The 17651-nt window shown below is 41.1% G+C and overlaps 1 protein-coding gene across 2 annotated transcripts in view; it reads left to right on the top strand.

Moving 5' to 3' along the window:
- kif1ab (kinesin family member 1Ab) overlaps positions 1 to 17651 on the top strand; it is a 39675-nt gene that overhangs the window by 8696 nt on the left and 13328 nt on the right. Inside the window, exons 4-34 of one of the 2 annotated variants that reach the window (XM_061840448.1) lie at positions 991 to 1064; positions 1143 to 1322; positions 1400 to 1468; positions 1571 to 1749; positions 4268 to 4379; positions 4440 to 4517; positions 4612 to 4677; positions 4911 to 4928; positions 5015 to 5093; positions 5183 to 5261; positions 5523 to 5665; positions 7846 to 8045; positions 8905 to 8984; positions 9360 to 9435; positions 9645 to 9724; positions 9802 to 9908; positions 10028 to 10111; positions 10236 to 10416; positions 11196 to 11268; positions 11348 to 11438; positions 11529 to 11677; positions 12436 to 12614; positions 12719 to 12856; positions 12931 to 13049; positions 13121 to 13206; positions 13538 to 13676; positions 13756 to 13936; positions 15330 to 15420; positions 15504 to 15622; positions 15703 to 15758; positions 17496 to 17604. In XM_061840448.1, coding sequence (XP_061696432.1) covers positions 991 to 1064; positions 1143 to 1322; positions 1400 to 1468; positions 1571 to 1749; positions 4268 to 4379; positions 4440 to 4517; positions 4612 to 4677; positions 4911 to 4928; positions 5015 to 5093; positions 5183 to 5261; positions 5523 to 5665; positions 7846 to 8045; positions 8905 to 8984; positions 9360 to 9435; positions 9645 to 9724; positions 9802 to 9908; positions 10028 to 10111; positions 10236 to 10416; positions 11196 to 11268; positions 11348 to 11438; positions 11529 to 11677; positions 12436 to 12614; positions 12719 to 12856; positions 12931 to 13049; positions 13121 to 13206; positions 13538 to 13676; positions 13756 to 13936; positions 15330 to 15420; positions 15504 to 15622; positions 15703 to 15758; positions 17496 to 17604 — 3415 coding nt within the window. The remainder of the gene's footprint in view (positions 1 to 990; positions 1065 to 1142; positions 1323 to 1399; positions 1469 to 1570; positions 1750 to 4267; positions 4380 to 4439; positions 4518 to 4611; positions 4678 to 4910; positions 4929 to 5014; positions 5094 to 5182; positions 5262 to 5522; positions 5666 to 7845; positions 8046 to 8904; positions 8985 to 9359; positions 9436 to 9644; positions 9725 to 9801; positions 9909 to 10027; positions 10112 to 10235; positions 10417 to 11195; positions 11269 to 11347; positions 11439 to 11528; positions 11678 to 12435; positions 12615 to 12718; positions 12857 to 12930; positions 13050 to 13120; positions 13207 to 13537; positions 13677 to 13755; positions 13937 to 15329; positions 15421 to 15503; positions 15623 to 15702; positions 15759 to 17495; positions 17605 to 17651) is intronic. The other variant, XM_061840449.1, reaches the window with a different exon arrangement.

A 17651-nucleotide genomic window follows, 5' to 3' on the forward strand; every position in this document is an offset into this window, starting at 1 on the left:
GTGCGTGGAATTGAACAGAGAGCCGCCCATTTTGGCTCAAGCAGCCTTTTGGCACTCAGTTGCACCCCCTGGAAATTTGTCACACAGGACACAGAAATAAAAGTCTTTAAGACCAGTGCCAGGAATTGAACAGGAGGTCTGCCATTTTGGTTTGCAGCAGCCATTTTACACTCCCTGGAAACTCCCCCCAAAAATTCAGTTTTGATCAGAGAGCTGCTGGGCAGGCGGACATGCAACATGCCGACATCTTACAGTATGAGGAGCCAGACAAAAGCTTCAGTCAGGCCTGCATGGCTGACAGAGGGAGTGTTGAAGCTCTTTTCTGTCATCACCCGGGCGTCAGGGACCCACAAGGCCGCCTTGTTCAAGTTTGGGATCCTGGTCAGCTGATACCGGAGGCCTTGGGGGGCGGTGTCAAGTCCTGTTGTGCCTGTCTCTGTCAGCGAATGATCTTGTTTAAACTGGACATGCAAACATTTATCACTTTGGCTCATTCATCTACTCTATTAAAGTCTCCCACAATTGATTATTTCGCAATACTTTTAGGGCAGGGAACCATAGGATGTTACTAATATTTGTATAGATACCACATACTGTAGCACTTTACAGGTAGGAGTGTAAGTTGAATTTCCCTCATTTAAATAAATCATTTAAAAAATAAATACATTCAACTAAATTTTGATGAGAAATATGTCCCAACCTATCGTATTGATGAATATAGTTTTTTTTTGTTTTTTTCATTTTTTAAAGAGGACCATAATCATTTAAGAACATTAAATTTTAGAAATAGGGCACAATAAACTATTAATGAATAAACTGAATTTGTTTTTTTAATTACATTTTTTTTATTTGTGGGAAATGATTTGGACACATTGTGACAGAGTTGAATCAATTAAAAAAAATCTGAATAAATTCGATATGCGAGCTTTGCTCGACTGTTTAATGCTTGTATTAAAAAAATAATAATGCTTTGTTTTTTCTTGATTTTAGCAATCCTGAACCCCAAACAGCCAAAAGAGAACAAGAGTTTCAACTTTGATTATTCCTACTGGTCTCACACCACGGTCAGTGTCGAGTGAACTTGAACTTTTAGAAACATCCATTATTTTCCATTTAAAACACATTTCCCTCTGTGTGAACAGCCTGAGGACATCAACTATGCGTCCCAGATGCAAGTGTACAAAGACATCGGCGAGGAGATGCTGCTCCACGCGTTTGAAGGCTACAACGTGTGCATATTTGCATACGGGCAGACAGGAGCGGGCAAGAGCTACACCATGATGGGGAGGCAGGAGACTGACCAACAGGGCATCATACCTCTGGTACATTTAATATCGCTTGGATTTCAAGTGGAAGAAGTTTGACTTCTATTATTGAATGTTTTTAACCTTTTTTAAAGCTCTGTGAGGACCTTTTTACCAAGATTAGTGACAGCAATAATGACAACAGCATGTCTTACTCTGTGGAGGTAGGTTTATGTGCAACCTTGAGAAAATTGAGCTTTTGACAGTTTTTTTGGGGGTGGGGGTGGGGGCTATGTGGCATACTCACATCTGATGCCTCCGCCCAGGTGAGCTACATGGAGATCTACTGCGAGCGTGTGCGTGACTTGCTAAACCCCAAAAACAAAGGGAACCTGCGAGTGAGAGAGCATCCGCTGATGGGGCCCTACGTGGAAGACTTGTCCAAGCTGGCTGTCACCTCTTACAACGACATTCAGGACCTGATGGACTCGGGAAACAAAGCCAGGTAACATACAAGCAACTGGAAAAGAAAGGTTGTGTTGTGTCTCAATAGTTCTCACCCATTACAACTTAAAGCTATTTTAGTGGATAAAAATAGACTTTGGTGCATATGGATTTCTTCAGCTACTTGAAGTTAATTGGATGATTTTGTTCTGTATATAAATACATTTCCCTTGTCGACTGTGCGGTCAGTCCTTTTTCAATGTATATTTTATTATGCTTTTATTCTTTAATAATTTACTTGGTTGCAAAGTTCTGTTTAAGGTGGCAAAATTTGTATTTATTCTAATTTTCCAACCATAAATTAGTATAGGGTGGCACGGTGGGGCAACTGGTTAGAGCGTTGGCCTCAGACTTCTGAAGACCCAGGTTCAAGTTCCCGCCCCGCCTCTGTGGAGTTTGCATGTTCTCCCCGTGTCTGCGTGGGTTTTCTCCGGGCACTCCGGTTTCATCCCACATCCCAAAAAGATGCAACATTTATTGGACACTCTAAATTGCCCCTAGGTGCGATTGTGAGTGTGAATATTGCCCTGTGATTGGCTGGCAACCAGTTCAAGGTGTACCCTGCTTCCTGCCCGATGATGGCTGGGATTGGCTCCAGCACTCCTGCATCCCTGGTGAGGATAAGTGGTTCAGAAAATGGTTGGATGGATAAAATTAGAATACTGTAGTTCCTAGGCGTCTCTGAAATCCCTCTGTCAAAATGCAGCATATGTCCCCTTTAAATATCCAAATTTCATAGAGTATTGGTTGGTTTTTAGATGGAATCCTTATATGTCCATGACTACTTTTAAGGAAATTAAAAGAACGCCACATCGATAGTGTTTTACAATGACTGCATCATTCAAGTCAGTACTGGTATCAAATCCTGGTGGCCCATATTTACTTGCATACACTAACATCAGCACAACATCTTGGGCTGTAGAATTATTCCAATTTTAATCGTGATCACAATTTTTGCTCCCATAACTAAATTAACCTGATCCCCGGCAACGTATGTATTTCTTTCGGCTTGTCCCGTTCGGGGTCCCCACCGTGTGTCATCCCAGATGAACACTCATATTTGTTTGGCGCAGTTTTTACGCCGGATGCCCTTCCTGACCCAACCCCCTCTGCATTTATCCGGGGAGAGAGCTGGAGCCTATCCCAGCTAACTTCGGGCGAAGGCAGACTTCACCCCGAACTGGTCGCCATCCAGTCACAGGGCAGATATCGACACCATCACTGAGCGGGAATCAATCCCATGCTGCCTGCACCAAAGGCAGGCGTGTGTACTACAACACCATCAGTGACTGTTTACATGTAAAATGTAGGCTCTGCTGGATATTTAATGGGGCATACGTGCTCAAATGTTAGTCATCCAACCACCAGGGGGCAAAGGCATAGTTAAGACTTCATTAAGCTGTCTAAATAGCAATTGAGTGCACCCTGCTGAGTGAAAAGAAAGTAGAGCAAAAAACAGATCAGCAGTATCATGGTGAGTTGCTAGCACTCAAAGGAATTACTTCAGTTCAGGCCACTATTTTGAACATTTATTCTGTAGGTCCTCGGTGAATTTTTTAAAATGATGATCATCATTTGTAATATGATAATCCACTTTAAAGTTTCATTTTCCTTCTCAAGTGCTTACATATTGTTTGTTGTAAGTATCGTGCTGTAGAAATGTGTTCCTAAGCATGATGAACTATTGTGATGAATAGTCATGATTAAAATATGGATCAAAACAAATATGTCCATAACCGTGAAGGCCTAACAAAACCGCCATCACCAGCCGTCCACATCAAAATCCCTGGTCAACCCCACCCTCCAACTAGACAAATAGCCTTTAATACTTTACAAATGCGAATGTCTGCTGTTACATGATCTCCCCAAAGTCTTTCTCAAAGGTCTTTGAGCCACAAGTGATGTAATAAATGAAACAATGAGTGGACTAAGCAGTTTAATAGGCGAAAATGAATCTGCATGCAAATGTATCTCCGCGTCTTACCAGTTCCTTCTGCACCCCAGAATTATTCATCAATTTTTAACAAAACATGTTAACTCAAATGTATCAAAACCAACTACTAACTTAATTTGTTTCTGTCGAAGAAATAAATCCAGACTTTAAATCTTGAGGCACCATAATGTGCATGGCCCCCGCAGCCTGAGGGAGGAGGTGGAATTTTGCAGCTGTTTTCTCAGACCGTTCAAGCATTCAAGAATGTCAGTAGATTTTTTCACACTCAATTTATTTCAAAATAATGTTTTAAAATAACAGACGACACTATGAATAGATATGAAAATATGAAATTTATCACATTTGGATGTAAGGTTTCTGTCTGACAGCGAGAATGTCGCATAATAGACTCAAACTGCATCTAGTTGATGTAGACATGGATCATTTGAATGTGTCACGAGTAATGTGCTAACACAACGAGTTGTCCTACCTGATTTTGCCCGTTTTATTGTATATCTGTGGTTGTTAGGCCAAGGACTGACTGCAATTCCTATTAAGATGAATTGAGATTCTTTTTCTTTTCCAGAACCGTCGCCGCCACAAACATGAACGAGACCAGCAGCCGCTCCCATGCCGTCTTTAACATCATCTTCACTCAGAAGAAACACGACTCGGAGAGCGAAAACACATCAGAAAAGGTATTGAGTCATTTTGTCAAAGAGTGTTTCATTCTTAAAATATTGCATATGTGGTCATAGGTCAGCAAGATCAGCCTGGTGGACCTGGCTGGTAGCGAGCGAGCTGACTCTACTGGTGCCAAAGGAACCAGACTGAAGGTAGAATGTCGTGTTCATGGTTCCAATACGTGGTCCCTGAGTTTCTCAAGGTTGCTCAACTTTGAAATATTTTTTTTGGGGGGGGGGGGTTTAGGAAGGAGCCAACATCAACAAGTCTCTGACCACACTGGGCAAAGTTATTTCTGCTTTAGCTGAGCAGGTAAGTTCTCAACCTGAATTCTAGTACTGGAATTCAGGATTCACCTAACCTAGACTCCATTCAATGTGACGAGATTATTGGAGGTGTTGGTTAAGGCTCATCTGGTATCTTTAGTACTTGTGGAATTTGATTTATTTTTTTGTTCAAACAAAAACAATGCAAAAGATGATGATTTACTGTATACAGTCTCAAAGTTCTTAACTGTTGCCATCTCTCCTCATACATTTTTACAGGACTCAGCCCCAAACAAGGTTAGTTGAACAGAACATTACCAAAAGTTTTATTCTAAATGTATGCTTTTTAAAAGCAATTAAATGTCAGACTTAAATGTGTTCAGAACAAAAAGAAGAAGAAGGTGGAGAGTTTCATTCCCTACAGAGATTCAGTTCTGACATGGCTACTAAGGGAGAACTTGGGTATGGGCGTTCAGCTCCAAACCTTTAAATGTAAATATATGAGACTATTGTAAGCGGGCTAGAAAGTATCCACTTTTTCCTCTTTTTAGGTGGAAATTCTCGTACGGCCATGGTGGCTGCCCTCAGTCCTGCTGATATCAACTACGACGAAACCCTCAGTACCCTCCGGTAAGAGAACATCATTTCTCTGTAAAACATTTTCAAGTCCCAAATTATTATTCATGTAGGATTTAAATGAAATAAACGTTTGAAAGCACTCTCTGATAGCATGTTTCATAAAAATACAATTGAAGCTTTGGCTGCTAGGGTGAAAAATGAAATGGTGCAGGCTCCATCATCACCTGACCTCAACCCAATTATCCTTATCCTTAATGATGCACACTCCCCCCGTGCTACGTTTTCAACGTGATCATTTTTCATCTTTTTCAGGTACGCTGACCGCGCCAAACAGATCCGCTGCAACGCTGTTATCAACGAGGACCCGAACAACCGTCTTGTACGCGAGTTGAAAGAGGAGGTGGCCCGCCTCAAAGACCTGCTCTATGCTCAGGGCCTGGGCGACATCATTGAGAGTGAGTGTCAGGATGGAAATGCCATTATTATGAACAAACACACACACTGCGCGCGTCAAGTATTTCGCGAAGCTGGGGGAATCGAGTGACATGACATAATTCGGGTTAGATTTGAGTCACAGATTTTTCAACTTGAGACATGCTTGGCTAAAACTTCAGAAAGACTTGACGTTGACTTTGTATTCATGAGACGTGACTTGATTTCAACTGCTTAACATCTGAAAGTCTGTATTTTTAATGTAGTCTGCCATTTATTTTGCTTTTGAAAAAAAAATCTATGTAGAGCATTGTCTTGGAGGCACCACTGGATGTTGTGACTGAGCAAGATTGTATTACCTGAATGATAACTTGCTTAACCCTAGTAGTGACTCTACTTGGCCTGCTTGAAATTGAGCAGGGAAACCGACTTGTTTGATTTTTGTCACAGTAACTTCAGACTTGCTTGTAACCTCAAATTTTTCGGGCTTACTTATGACCTGCACTTGTGTGACTGACCTCCACCTCTCCTATTTCATTCCAACTTCTGTGCGTTCAGGACAGGATGACTGTGACACTTGGAGTCTCAAATGTCTTCCTCCTCTTTTTTTGTCCCGTCAGCATATCGGTGCGGCGCTCCCGTCATCAGCAGTTTACAACGTGTGTATCATGCGAGCACGCCTGACGCTTTGCAACTCAAAAGAACACAATCCTCCACACCTGAGAGACAAAATAACGAGCCCCCTGATGGGAACAGGGGAACATAGAAAATGATGCAAACGAATCAGTTATTGAAATGGTTTTGTAAAATTTGATCCGCCAAAACTCACTGAATTTGTAGATGCCAGTTCATTAGCTACAGCTGCACAATCTAATGGCCTCCAGTGCTCTACGTCTGCCTTGACAAAAAAACAGCGCTCATTTTTATTGACATCAAAGACGTATTCAATTATCTCAATTACGACATTAACATATTCACTTCTGTATTTAATTCAATTCAAAAAGCCAAAACCGAGATATGAATAAATAATGAGTATGATATGAATAATTAAAGGAACTTTACTTTTTGAATTGAAGTATTGAACTGAACTTTTCCACAATCATTTATTTTACTGAAATTCACCTCTATGTTGCATTTTTGGAGTTGGGGTTTGCAGAACCTGTACAAGTGTGCTGCATAATCACAAGTGGGGATTTTAATAGCTCTAATTAAAGCAATATTAAATGGTCCGATCTCAGTGTTAGGCAGTGCAGTTCAATAGCTCTCTCTTCAAACAATTCCAAGTAATGTTACAGCATCTATCAAACCGAGTATGATCATGTGCGTAATGGTGAGATCATGCTACATTGGCTCTCATTTGATTGTGCACTTGGATCTAATGTTTGTGTCCTTTGGTAAAGCTGAAATCCTGCACAATATACATCGTTGCCACAAGTGAAGCATTATTGATAAAAATGATAGTTTTAGTTGCCCGTCATGTTCGTTATTTTTCGTCCTGTGCGTGTGGAGAGCAATGCTTCTGTCCAGAGCCTGCGCTGCCAAGGACTGAATAGCACGCACTGTAGCACTAAAAGTGACCAGTGAATTTTCAGGCTGTGGAGACTTGCTTCCTTCTTGTTTTCTTTGTCATAAGCACACAGATGGGTGACAAATTATTGGAAACGAAAGAAGGAATGAGCCAGTGCAGAATTAAAAAAAAACCAAAACAAAAAAGCTAATCACGAAAAAAAATCGAATGACAAGATGCTATTAGAAAAAAATGTTTTTCCCCCACTGCTGGGATTTTCTTTAATTCTCCTGATTTAGCCTATATAGATTGTATTGATAAAATCAGTTAATCAACCAGCCCTATGTTTTTTTTTTTTATTTTTATTTTGTGTCCTCTTGCACGGATCTAAAATGAGGGGATATTTTTGGACAAAGACCTTAGGACACTTAAATGTTGTGTTTTCCTTTAACATGTCATTCGTTTGTCTGGACATGTAGCTTCGTGAAAGTCAAGCATAAAAAAAGAGTTCATTTCTGTCCGTTTGCAATGGCCGCGATTCTATTTATTTGAGCTTTCTCATCTTTTTTTCTACTCCTTGTTTCCCCCCCTCGTTTGCTTCCTCTTATCTGTGACTCTGCGTGTCCCATCCCCCCCGGTGTTTCTCCTCAATGATCGTCCTTTCCCACCTTCCGTCCGTCCATCTCTTTCTGACAGACCTGTGCGATTACAAGAACTTTGTGAATGATCGCCAGGCTGTCAATCAAAGGGGTGATCTCTCCACAGTGACCAATGCCATGACGGGCATGAGCCCCTCCCCCTCGCTGTCGGCCATGTCCAGTCGCGCCGCCTCCATCAGCAACCTCCACGATCGCATTTTCAGCCCGGCCAGCGAGGAGGCCATCGAGAGGCTCAAGGTAGGTCTCATGGAAGCCGAAAACTGGACCGCTCTTGATAAACACCTTAACTTGCGAGCGATTCCACTACACGCTTACAAAATGAGAACACTCGCAGCGAGCTGGTGTTGGCCATCACTGGGCTCCATCTCCTGATGGGAATGACTAGGCCACGTCCCTTAAAGCCACATCTCCAACACATGAATACTGTACTACAGTAAGTACAGCATAAAACTAAGATTATTTGGATTTATTTTGTTTATGCAATGCAGTGTAAAACACACATCAAAAAAATAAAAAAAAAAATTGGGGCGTGGGGGGAGCTTTATACCACTTTAATTGATTTCAATGGCAAAAAAGATCAGTAAATTCAGTTGTTTTGGTCGTGGAACAAATAAGACTGATAAGCCAAGGCACCATAATACAGGGAATCCCTGCCTCTTTGGTTTATGTTTCCTCGCTACATCCCAGTTCGCTTATTGTGGATTTCTTATTAATATTCATGTCACACATAATTTACCAAATGTCAGGATTGTAAGTGGATGGTGCAATTCTTTATTATCATTATTATTTTGGGTGGGGTAAAATAAACTGCTTCCAAGTCTAAAATATTAAAACTGGAAAAAAAATCATTAAAACCCATTACAAGAATATAATTTACATAGTGTACAGTACTACTGTACATTACTGTACGTTTAGGACTTTAAAAGGTGTGGAACAGTTGTAGTGTTTTTATTTTTAAACAGACATCATGTGGTATTACTATAGGAGATTGTAACCATTTTTGAGGGTGTTTTAAGAGCTTTTTAGTTGGTGTTTACTATAAATAACTTCATAGTGTGAGGGTATTAGTAAACAATCTATTTTTATTCCCCAACAGGAAACCGAGAAAATCATTGCAGAACTCAATGAGACTTGGGAAGAGAAACTACGGCGTACTGAGGCCATTCGCATGGAGAGGTTGGTCCAATTCTTTGCTGGGTTCTGGATTCATGCTACCAGCTGAAATTCTGATGCTCAACTCCCGCTTTTCCACAATTGGTATATGCGTCACAGCAGTGTAAAGACAAAATGATACACATCAGTTGGAATAGCTTCAGAATCGTTCACTTTGATAACATCCAATCCGGCATGTTTGAAATACTATTGCTTAGTTATAAATCGCATGTCACATTTCACCCAATTTTATCATATTGTATTTTCACGTTTCACGTATTTAACAAATTCACAAAAACAATACATTGACATGTGAAGCAATTACTAATAGAATTAAATACCAATGCACTCCATTCAGCAGCTCGCAGTGATACACCCAGTGTGACTCTGTGTCCGCAGAGAGGCCTTATTGGCTGAGATGGGTGTTGCCATGAGAGAAGATGGAGGCACTGTTGGCGTTTTCTCCCCCAAAAAGGTTGAGATTCTTACATCTCCCATTTCCCCAAAGTTCAAAATATGAATTTACCTGTTTTTTGTTGTTGTTATTGTTGCTTTAGACACCACATCTAGTCAATCTGAACGAGGACCCGTTGATGTCAGAGTGCCTGCTGCACTACATTAAAGATGGCATCACAAAGAAAATCTGAATTTACCTGTTTTTTGTTGTTGTTATTGTTGCTTTAGACACCGCATCTAGTCAATCTGAACGAGGACCCGTTGATGTCAGAGTGCCTGCTGTACTACATTAAAGATGGCATCACAAAGTAAGTTACATTGTATTGCTTGTATTGGGGAGATTCTGCTTTCATTAACGTATCTATCCCACCTCTCCCTCCATAAGGGTTGGACGTGAAGATGCCAAGGCGCGCCAGGACATTGTCCTCAGTGGGCATTTTATTCGAGATGAACACTGCACCTTCAGCAGCACCACAAGCCCTCAGGGAGAAGGTGGCTTTTATTAATATTACTGAAATGTCAATACAGAGACTTAAGGCCAGGTTTACACTACAGGTCCAAGTGCAAAATCATTTCATTTCTGTTAAATGTATTGCTTCTCATTCAAACAGGTTGTGTGGTTTTGGAGCCTTGTGAAGACGCTGAGACGTACGTTAATGGAAAGCGAGTGACGTCTCGCACCGTGCTACGTTCAGGTATCACAGCAAAAAAAAAAAAAAAAAAAAAAAAAAAAGTAATCATGTACTTTCTTGTACATTCCTGCAAAATGTTCTCCCACTTGAATGGGAAAATGTGACTTTGCAAATTTCTCCAACATAGGCAACCGCATCATCATGGGCAAGAGTCACGTGTTCCGCTTCAACGACCCCGAGCAGGCCCGGATGGAGCGCGAGAAGACTCCGTGCGCCGAGACACCGGTGGAGCCCGTTGACTGGGCCTTTGCTCAGAGGGAGCTGCTGGAGAAGCAAGGCATCGACATGAAGCAGGAAATGGAGCAGAGGTGCGATGACGTCTCACTCTATTGCCTCTTGATTGTTTGATAGGAAATACAGTAAAAAAATGAAAAGATGGAAAAGGAAAAAAGCATTAGAATAACAACATTTGGCACAGTTTACATGTTCAAAAGGAGTAAGACTATCAAGCCCTGCCCCTTATCACGAAATAGGTTTTGACTTATGACATATTAGCACCTGAATAGCTTCTTCACGTGCAATATACTCTGCTCTATTTTTTTCAAATAATGGACCCCGATACAATTTATATCTACAGTAATTCTTTTATCACACGAAATATATACCGTATAGCCCTATTTATATAACCCTATTTTTACAGACAAAATCAAGTACTACTAGCTACATTTGACCAAATACATTGCGGAAATAGTCTCATTACAAAATAAAATTAGTTATAAGTTGTCATAACTTTTTATTACATTGTGTATTTTGTCTACTAAAATTTTCTCACTTTTTTATTAAATAAAATTACAGATCCACATAAAAATAGTTGTACAGAACAGTTTTTACCTTTGTTTTCAATTTTCATGTTGTTTTTTTGTTAAATAAAATGAAATTATAATCAGCCATTGTAGCTAATAGCTTTTATGTATGTCTGCTATTTTATTTTATTATTTCATTATTATTATCAAATTTTAAAAAAAGTTGCAACTTGTATCTTGTCATTGTCTCTCTTTCATTCAATAACAAAACAAAGTATGAACATTTTACGTAAGAAAAAAGGACCTCCACCAAGTCCAAGTAATAATGTCAAATCCTATTTCAGGCTTCAGGAGCTTGAGGATCAATATCGTAAAGAAAGAGAAGAAGCCAGCATCCTGCTGGAACAACAGAGGCTGGTAAGCATAAGATTTATTAAACGCCCTTACAATATATGTCTCTTTTTATTATTTTTGTACATTTTTCTTCTGATTTTAGGATTATGAGAGTAAGCTGGAGGCTCTCCAGAAGCAAGTGGACTCACGCTACCTGGAGTCACCCGAAGAAGAAGAGGAATCGGAAGAAGAAGGTGAAATTAGCTGAAAGATAAAAATGCAGTCATAGACATGACTGCATTTTGCATCATGGACTTATGTGTAACTTCTGGTTGCCTCTCCAGTGCCGTGGACAAAGCGTGAGACGGAGCTGGCTCTGTGGGCCTTCAGGAAGTGGCGCTGCTACCAGTTCACCTCGCTTCGGGATCTGCTGTGGGGTAACGCCATCTTCCTCAAGGAGGCCAACGCTATTAGCGTGGAGCTGAAAAAGAAGGTAGGGGGAAATTTTTTTTACTTATTTGTGTACTAGTCTTAGATATTTTTGGGGCTTTTGTCCCCTATGAATAATGCAGCTTATATCTGACGTCTCCTAATTCCAAATTTTGTGACTTTCAATGTTTTTATTGGTATATGTCTGGGGATTTCCAAAAAAGGGATGATTTTGGAGATGCAAGGGTTTTGCCCAATGCCAGCGAAATGTTTACACACTTTCAAAAATCTCCCTTTAAGTTACTACCACTAGAAATTAACTATTTTTTTCCACCGATTTTTATTTGCAGAATTGTTCCTCAGGATCATCTTTCAGCGAGTACTGATCATCTGATCTTGTCTTAATTTAATAGGAAATAGGCTTAATTGCTCAAATTAAGCCAGAGTATCGGTACGCGTGTACACTGTTTAATTGGGTATCATTCCAATTGATGTCACAATCAGGGACACCATGGATGGGCCAAACTCTCTGTTGGCCACACACAAACGAGGATTTGTGATCGTAATTATTGATCTGGTTTTGGATGTATAATCCTCGTGAGCAAATCAGGGAGGAACCACTCTGAACACACCACACACCTAAGGATAATCACTCTGCTTAATCTTTTACAAAGTTCAAGAATCAGGCTAAATTCTGCTTGACTCTTGGTATTGTGTTTAATTTGATTTTATTTTTTTTCTGTGACTGAAGGTTCAATGGTCACTAGAAATTTTGGCTTTTGTCTCTCTGATGAATTCAATTTCCCATGACAACATCTTTAGGTCCAGTTCCAGTTCGTTCTTCTGACAGACACCCTGTATTCCCCCCTGCCTCCTGACCTGCTGCCTCCCAGTGAGTCCAAAGAAAGGGAGAGGCGTCCGTTTCCGCGGACCATCGTGGCTGTGGAAGTGCAAGACCAAAAGAACGGGGCCACTCATTACTGGACTCTGGAGAAGCTCAGGTACTTTGGATTTTGCCTCTCCAGGGGGCTTCCAATGGAGTTCCATTCCTATGACGTGTATGAAAATCGTAACGAAATATTGCTCTGACATTTTGCCCACGTAGGCAAAGACTGGACCTGATGAGGGAAATGTACGATCGGGCCGCAGAGCTCCCAAGTAGCGCCGTGGAAGACTGTGACCACGCTCTCACTGGAGGAGATCCTTTCTACGACCGCTTCCCGTGGTTCCGTCTGGTTGGCAGGTGAGTGACAGCTCTCCATTTGTACCCGATGGAAAATATCACCATTTAAGTCATATTTCCCTATTTGTCCTCAGAGCATTTGTGTACCTGAGCAACCTGCTGTATCCTGTTCCACTGGTCCATCGTGTGGCCATCGTGAGCGAGAAGGGCGAAGTGAAGGGGTTCCTCAGGGTAGCTGTGCAAGCCATTTCAGGTCAGAATTTAATGGGCATTATTGAAAATGCCATTTGCTTTATATTTTTAGTAATCTTACTTTCTCTACAGCGGATGAAGAAGCTCCTGATTACGGTTCAGGTGTGAGGCAGTCTGGCACGGCTAAAATCTCATTTGAAGATAAACAGTTTGAGAAGGTGATAACTAGTTTCTATCTAAAATATCCGCTAGTTTCAATATCAAAGGTAGGATCTTGTGAGGAAACGCGTACTAAAAATCACACTCTAAAAAAGTGAACTTCAAAACCAGCTCCCAAGTGACCTCTGGCTTTCTCTCGATGCCTTACATGAGTTGCATACAATGACCAAATACTAATCCTATCTTGGATTTAGGCAGTTTTCAGTAATAAAACTTACTGCTTTAAAAAGAAAAAGCTTTGATTGACACCAGAGAGGTGTGAATTTATCAATATCTAGCAGTGTAGAACTGCACTGTATCCCAATTTTTTTTTTTTTTTCATTCCTCCAGTTCCAGACTGAGTCGTGTCCACCAGGCACTCTTTCCCACTCAAACACCTCCCAGGAGGAGCTCCGCATTGTGGAAGGAGAAGGTCAAAATGCAGAGATGGGAATCTCTGCAGATGAAGTCAACAACAACACATGTGAAGGTGGGGGGAAGGACTTACCCTCAAGTGATCTCCGAGGGCTCAATTCCAACTCAATGCTTTTGATTGTTGTTCTCCGTAGCTACCCCGGAGCCTCCACCCAGTCCCAAGAGCTCAGGACTGGGTCTAGATCTTCCCTTGGAGCTCTCACCAGAGAAGGCTTTGTCCCACCTGAAGATAGGCAGCACTTTCACCTTCAGAGTCACCGTGTTGCAGGCCTCCAGCATCTCGGCCGAGTATGCTGACATTTTCTGCCAGTTCAAGTGAGTGAACTGCACTTATGGAAATGTTTGTTGAAGCCTGTCAAATGTCCCATTTAGGTGAACACTTGTTGTTTCAATGACATGAAATCCAAGAAACATTATGAGAACCCTTTGCAAGAAACAGTATGAGAACCTTGTAAAGGTTCTTTTGATTTCTCCATAAATTGGTCACTAAGTGCTATCTAATCTTCATCTAAATCCAATCAGTGGGACGAGATTTGATGCGCTGGTCAAAGCTACCCTTCGCCATAAGAAACACACACCAGTTTTGAGGTTTCTACTTTCAAGGTGTTGCTCAATGTGCCTTGCACAAAATAGCTCTCACAAGACCTAAAAAGTAAGAACTGGTAACTTGCATGAAGTTTGAAAAGGTCATGGAAATATCTCTAAAAACCTTAGTCTTTATCAGTGCATGTTATGACAGATTATCAACAATGAGAGAAAGTTCAGTACTGTTGCTGCTTTCCATGGGAGTGGTAGTAATGAAAAGATGACGAGAAGAACACAGCGTAGAATGCTCAATCTTCTTCTTTTTATTTCGGCTTGTTCCGTTAGGGATCGCCACAGCGTGTCATGCTTTTCCATCTAAGCCTATCTTGTGCGTCCGCCTCTCGAACACCCACTGTCCTCATGTCCTCACTCACAACATCCATCAACCTTTTCTTTGGTCTTCCTCTCGCTCTTTTGCCTGGCAGCTCCATCATCAGCACCCTTCCACCAATATACTCACTATCTCGCCTCTGAACATGTCCAAACCATCTACGTCTGCTCTCTTTAACCTTGTCTCCCAAACATCTAACTTTGGGTGTCCCTCTACTGATTGAAACATTTTTCTAATCCTATCCAACCTGTTCACTCCAAGCGAGAACATCAGCATCTTCATTTCTGCCACCTCCAGTTCTGCTTCCTGTTGTTTCTTCACAGCCACCGTGTCTAATCCGTACATCATGGCCGGCCTCACCACTGTTTTATAAAATTTGCCCTTCATCCGAGCAGAGACTCTTCTGTCACATAATACACCAGACACCTTCCTCCAGCTGTTCCAACCCGCTTGGACCCGTTTCTTTACTTCTTTCTTCCACACTCTGTTTTGCACCCCCAAGTATTTAAAGTCATCCACCCTGGCTATCTCTTCTCCCTGGAGCTTCACCCCCCCCTCCCATTAACGCACATGTATTCTGTTTTACTTTGACTAATCTTCATTCCTCTCCTTTCCAGTGTGTACCTCCATCTTTCTTTGTAATTGTAGAATGCTCACTCAGGTGGAAAAAGAATACAAGAATTGTTGGCTAAAGACAAAGACAGAAATCTCTGTTGACAAATTTTCAGACAGTCACATTAAAGTTGAGTTGCTAGGAACAGTGAATAAACTCTCCACCCCCCCCCCCCAAAGTTTCATCCACCGCCACGATGAAGCGTTCTCCACCGAGCCGCTGAAGAACACCGGCAGAGGGCCGCCACTTGGCTTCTACCATGTGCAAAATGTAAGCTCTCAACAGCCTCATTTTCTTTGCTAAAGATTCAACCTGACATTACCTTTACAGTCCAAGTGATTTTCTTTCTTTAGATCTCAGTGGAAGTGACCAAGTCATTCGTGGAGTACATCAAGACCCAGCCCATTGTCTTTGAGGTGTTTGGTCACTATCAGAAGCAACCTTTCCCGCCCCTCTGCAAGGACCTCATCAGGTCAGGATTTAATGGATCCATAATTGATATCTTTAAGATACATGAAATATTTTCACATGAGTAATTTATGTGCCTTTCAGTCCACTAAGGCCTTCCAGAAGGCAGTTTCCCAGAGTGATGCCATTGTCCAAACCAGGTGAGCAGCACCAAAATGATCTATTTTTCTTTTAGCCAAGGAGACTTACTAGCAGAAGTGAGAGTAAACCATTGCCCCATTTTAAATCCAATTAACCTGAAGAATCGTGACCAAATAACAGTTGCCGGTTCAAACCCGCACACCTGCCAAGTGACCCTCGTGCATACCGGCCTTCTGTAAAGGAAAAACTGCGACCCCTGGTGTTCTTTTCATGAAACTACGTTTTGAAGCGCCACAGATAGTGTTCTCTATTATTTTTCATTGAACGACAAACAATGTAGTGCGATTGTCAAGGAGGAAGCAGATAATCTTTGGCAATATTGTAGTACAAAGAGACGGGAGAAGGAATAAACGGGAGTGTGGAAATTTGAGAGGTTGCTCACGTGACTTACGTCCTCCACTTGTTCGTTACTTGAGTGTTTATAATGCTTTGGAACTGCCATTTGGTCTGAATTTCAATACTAACTCCATACACACAGACTTCTGTCAATGTCATACGACCCCAATACAGATCAGCAATTATTTTTTGTAATGCAATAATGTTCCAGGGTTAATAAATATTGAATGGGTTGATGCCCTTTTATTGACTGATGCCCAGCCCATAGTGTAGTCTTATCTTTTGCCCAAAGATGGGTGCTATAGGTTTCCTCGCAAACCTGAACTACACAAGTGGTCCATAAATTAGATGAATGGCTGTACGAGTTGTGTAAAGTGTTAATAATTAATCAGATCAATAGACACATGCCATAGTAAGCACATACATAGGGTAACTGTATGGTGATAGTAAAGGTTTTTGACCTGAACTAGCGGATAATCAATGAACATTCTATGAAATGTGTAAAAAGCACAAAGATTATCAGCTATCTGAAACCAGCAAAAACTTGTCTGTGCGTCATAAATGACTCGAAGTTCACATTATCATATTTTTAAGTAATCTAGTAATTCCCAACCACTGTGCATGTGCTGTCAAAGATTATCAGTTGTCCTGTGAGAAACGGTGCAGTCTTACATAAGTGGTTCAAAAATTATTTACGACAAAACCAGTATCTTTTTTCAGATATTTATTTTGAGCGGGGGGGTCGGGGATTGGTGGGGGGAAACCTTTCCAATTTTTAAACTGGAGAAGCTAGTAATTTTCAGGCTGGCACAATTTATTCAACACAAATCAATCTTGTCGTTAAGAAAAAAATGATCTTAAATCGGGCCACTACTTTGGGACTATTTTGTTTCTCTAAATCTGTTGTTGCTTCCTGATCCTGCCATCCTGTTTTTTTTCTTGTGCTTTATAAATCCCTACAGCTATAATTAGTGATTTTTGGCTAGAATTTCACATCATAAAAACATGCAACTCCCTTTTTATATCGACATGGGCGCTGTCCATACATGGGCCTGCCCATCCACAGGTGAAATAGATCACGACAGCATTTTAGAGGGATACCATGTGATCCAGAGTGATAAATGGATAGGATAGTTCCTAAATATAAAGAAAATAAAAATATAGCAAGATGTGCCAGAAGCTGATAGACCCACTCAACATTCTGTCATCTCCTGTCGTGGCTTAGGTGAAATTTCTTTTATCCATAAAAAATAATTTTGGATTATAACTATAAGATCTCAGTCAAGCTTTTTCTCAGCCATTCTCCATTTACATCTTTTTAATGTCGCGTCATCATGGTGGGGGAAAGAAAGAGCCTATTTGGACTTCCAGTTTAGTACTGTATGTCTTTTCTTTTTCAGTGCCAGCCACCAAACTCAGCACTCTGACCCGCTCTGCCGCTGGACCTTGTCACTCCAAATATGACCTCATGGTCTTCTTTGAGATCTGCGAGCTGGAAGCCAGCGGAGAGTGAGTTTGATTTCCATCACGATCTCCCATAAGATACGACCTCGTCT

Source organism: Syngnathoides biaculeatus, chromosome 13 (assembly GCF_019802595.1).
Source record: "Syngnathoides biaculeatus isolate LvHL_M chromosome 13, ASM1980259v1, whole genome shotgun sequence".
In the NCBI taxonomy this organism is placed as follows: domain Eukaryota; kingdom Metazoa; phylum Chordata; class Actinopteri; order Syngnathiformes; family Syngnathidae; genus Syngnathoides; species Syngnathoides biaculeatus.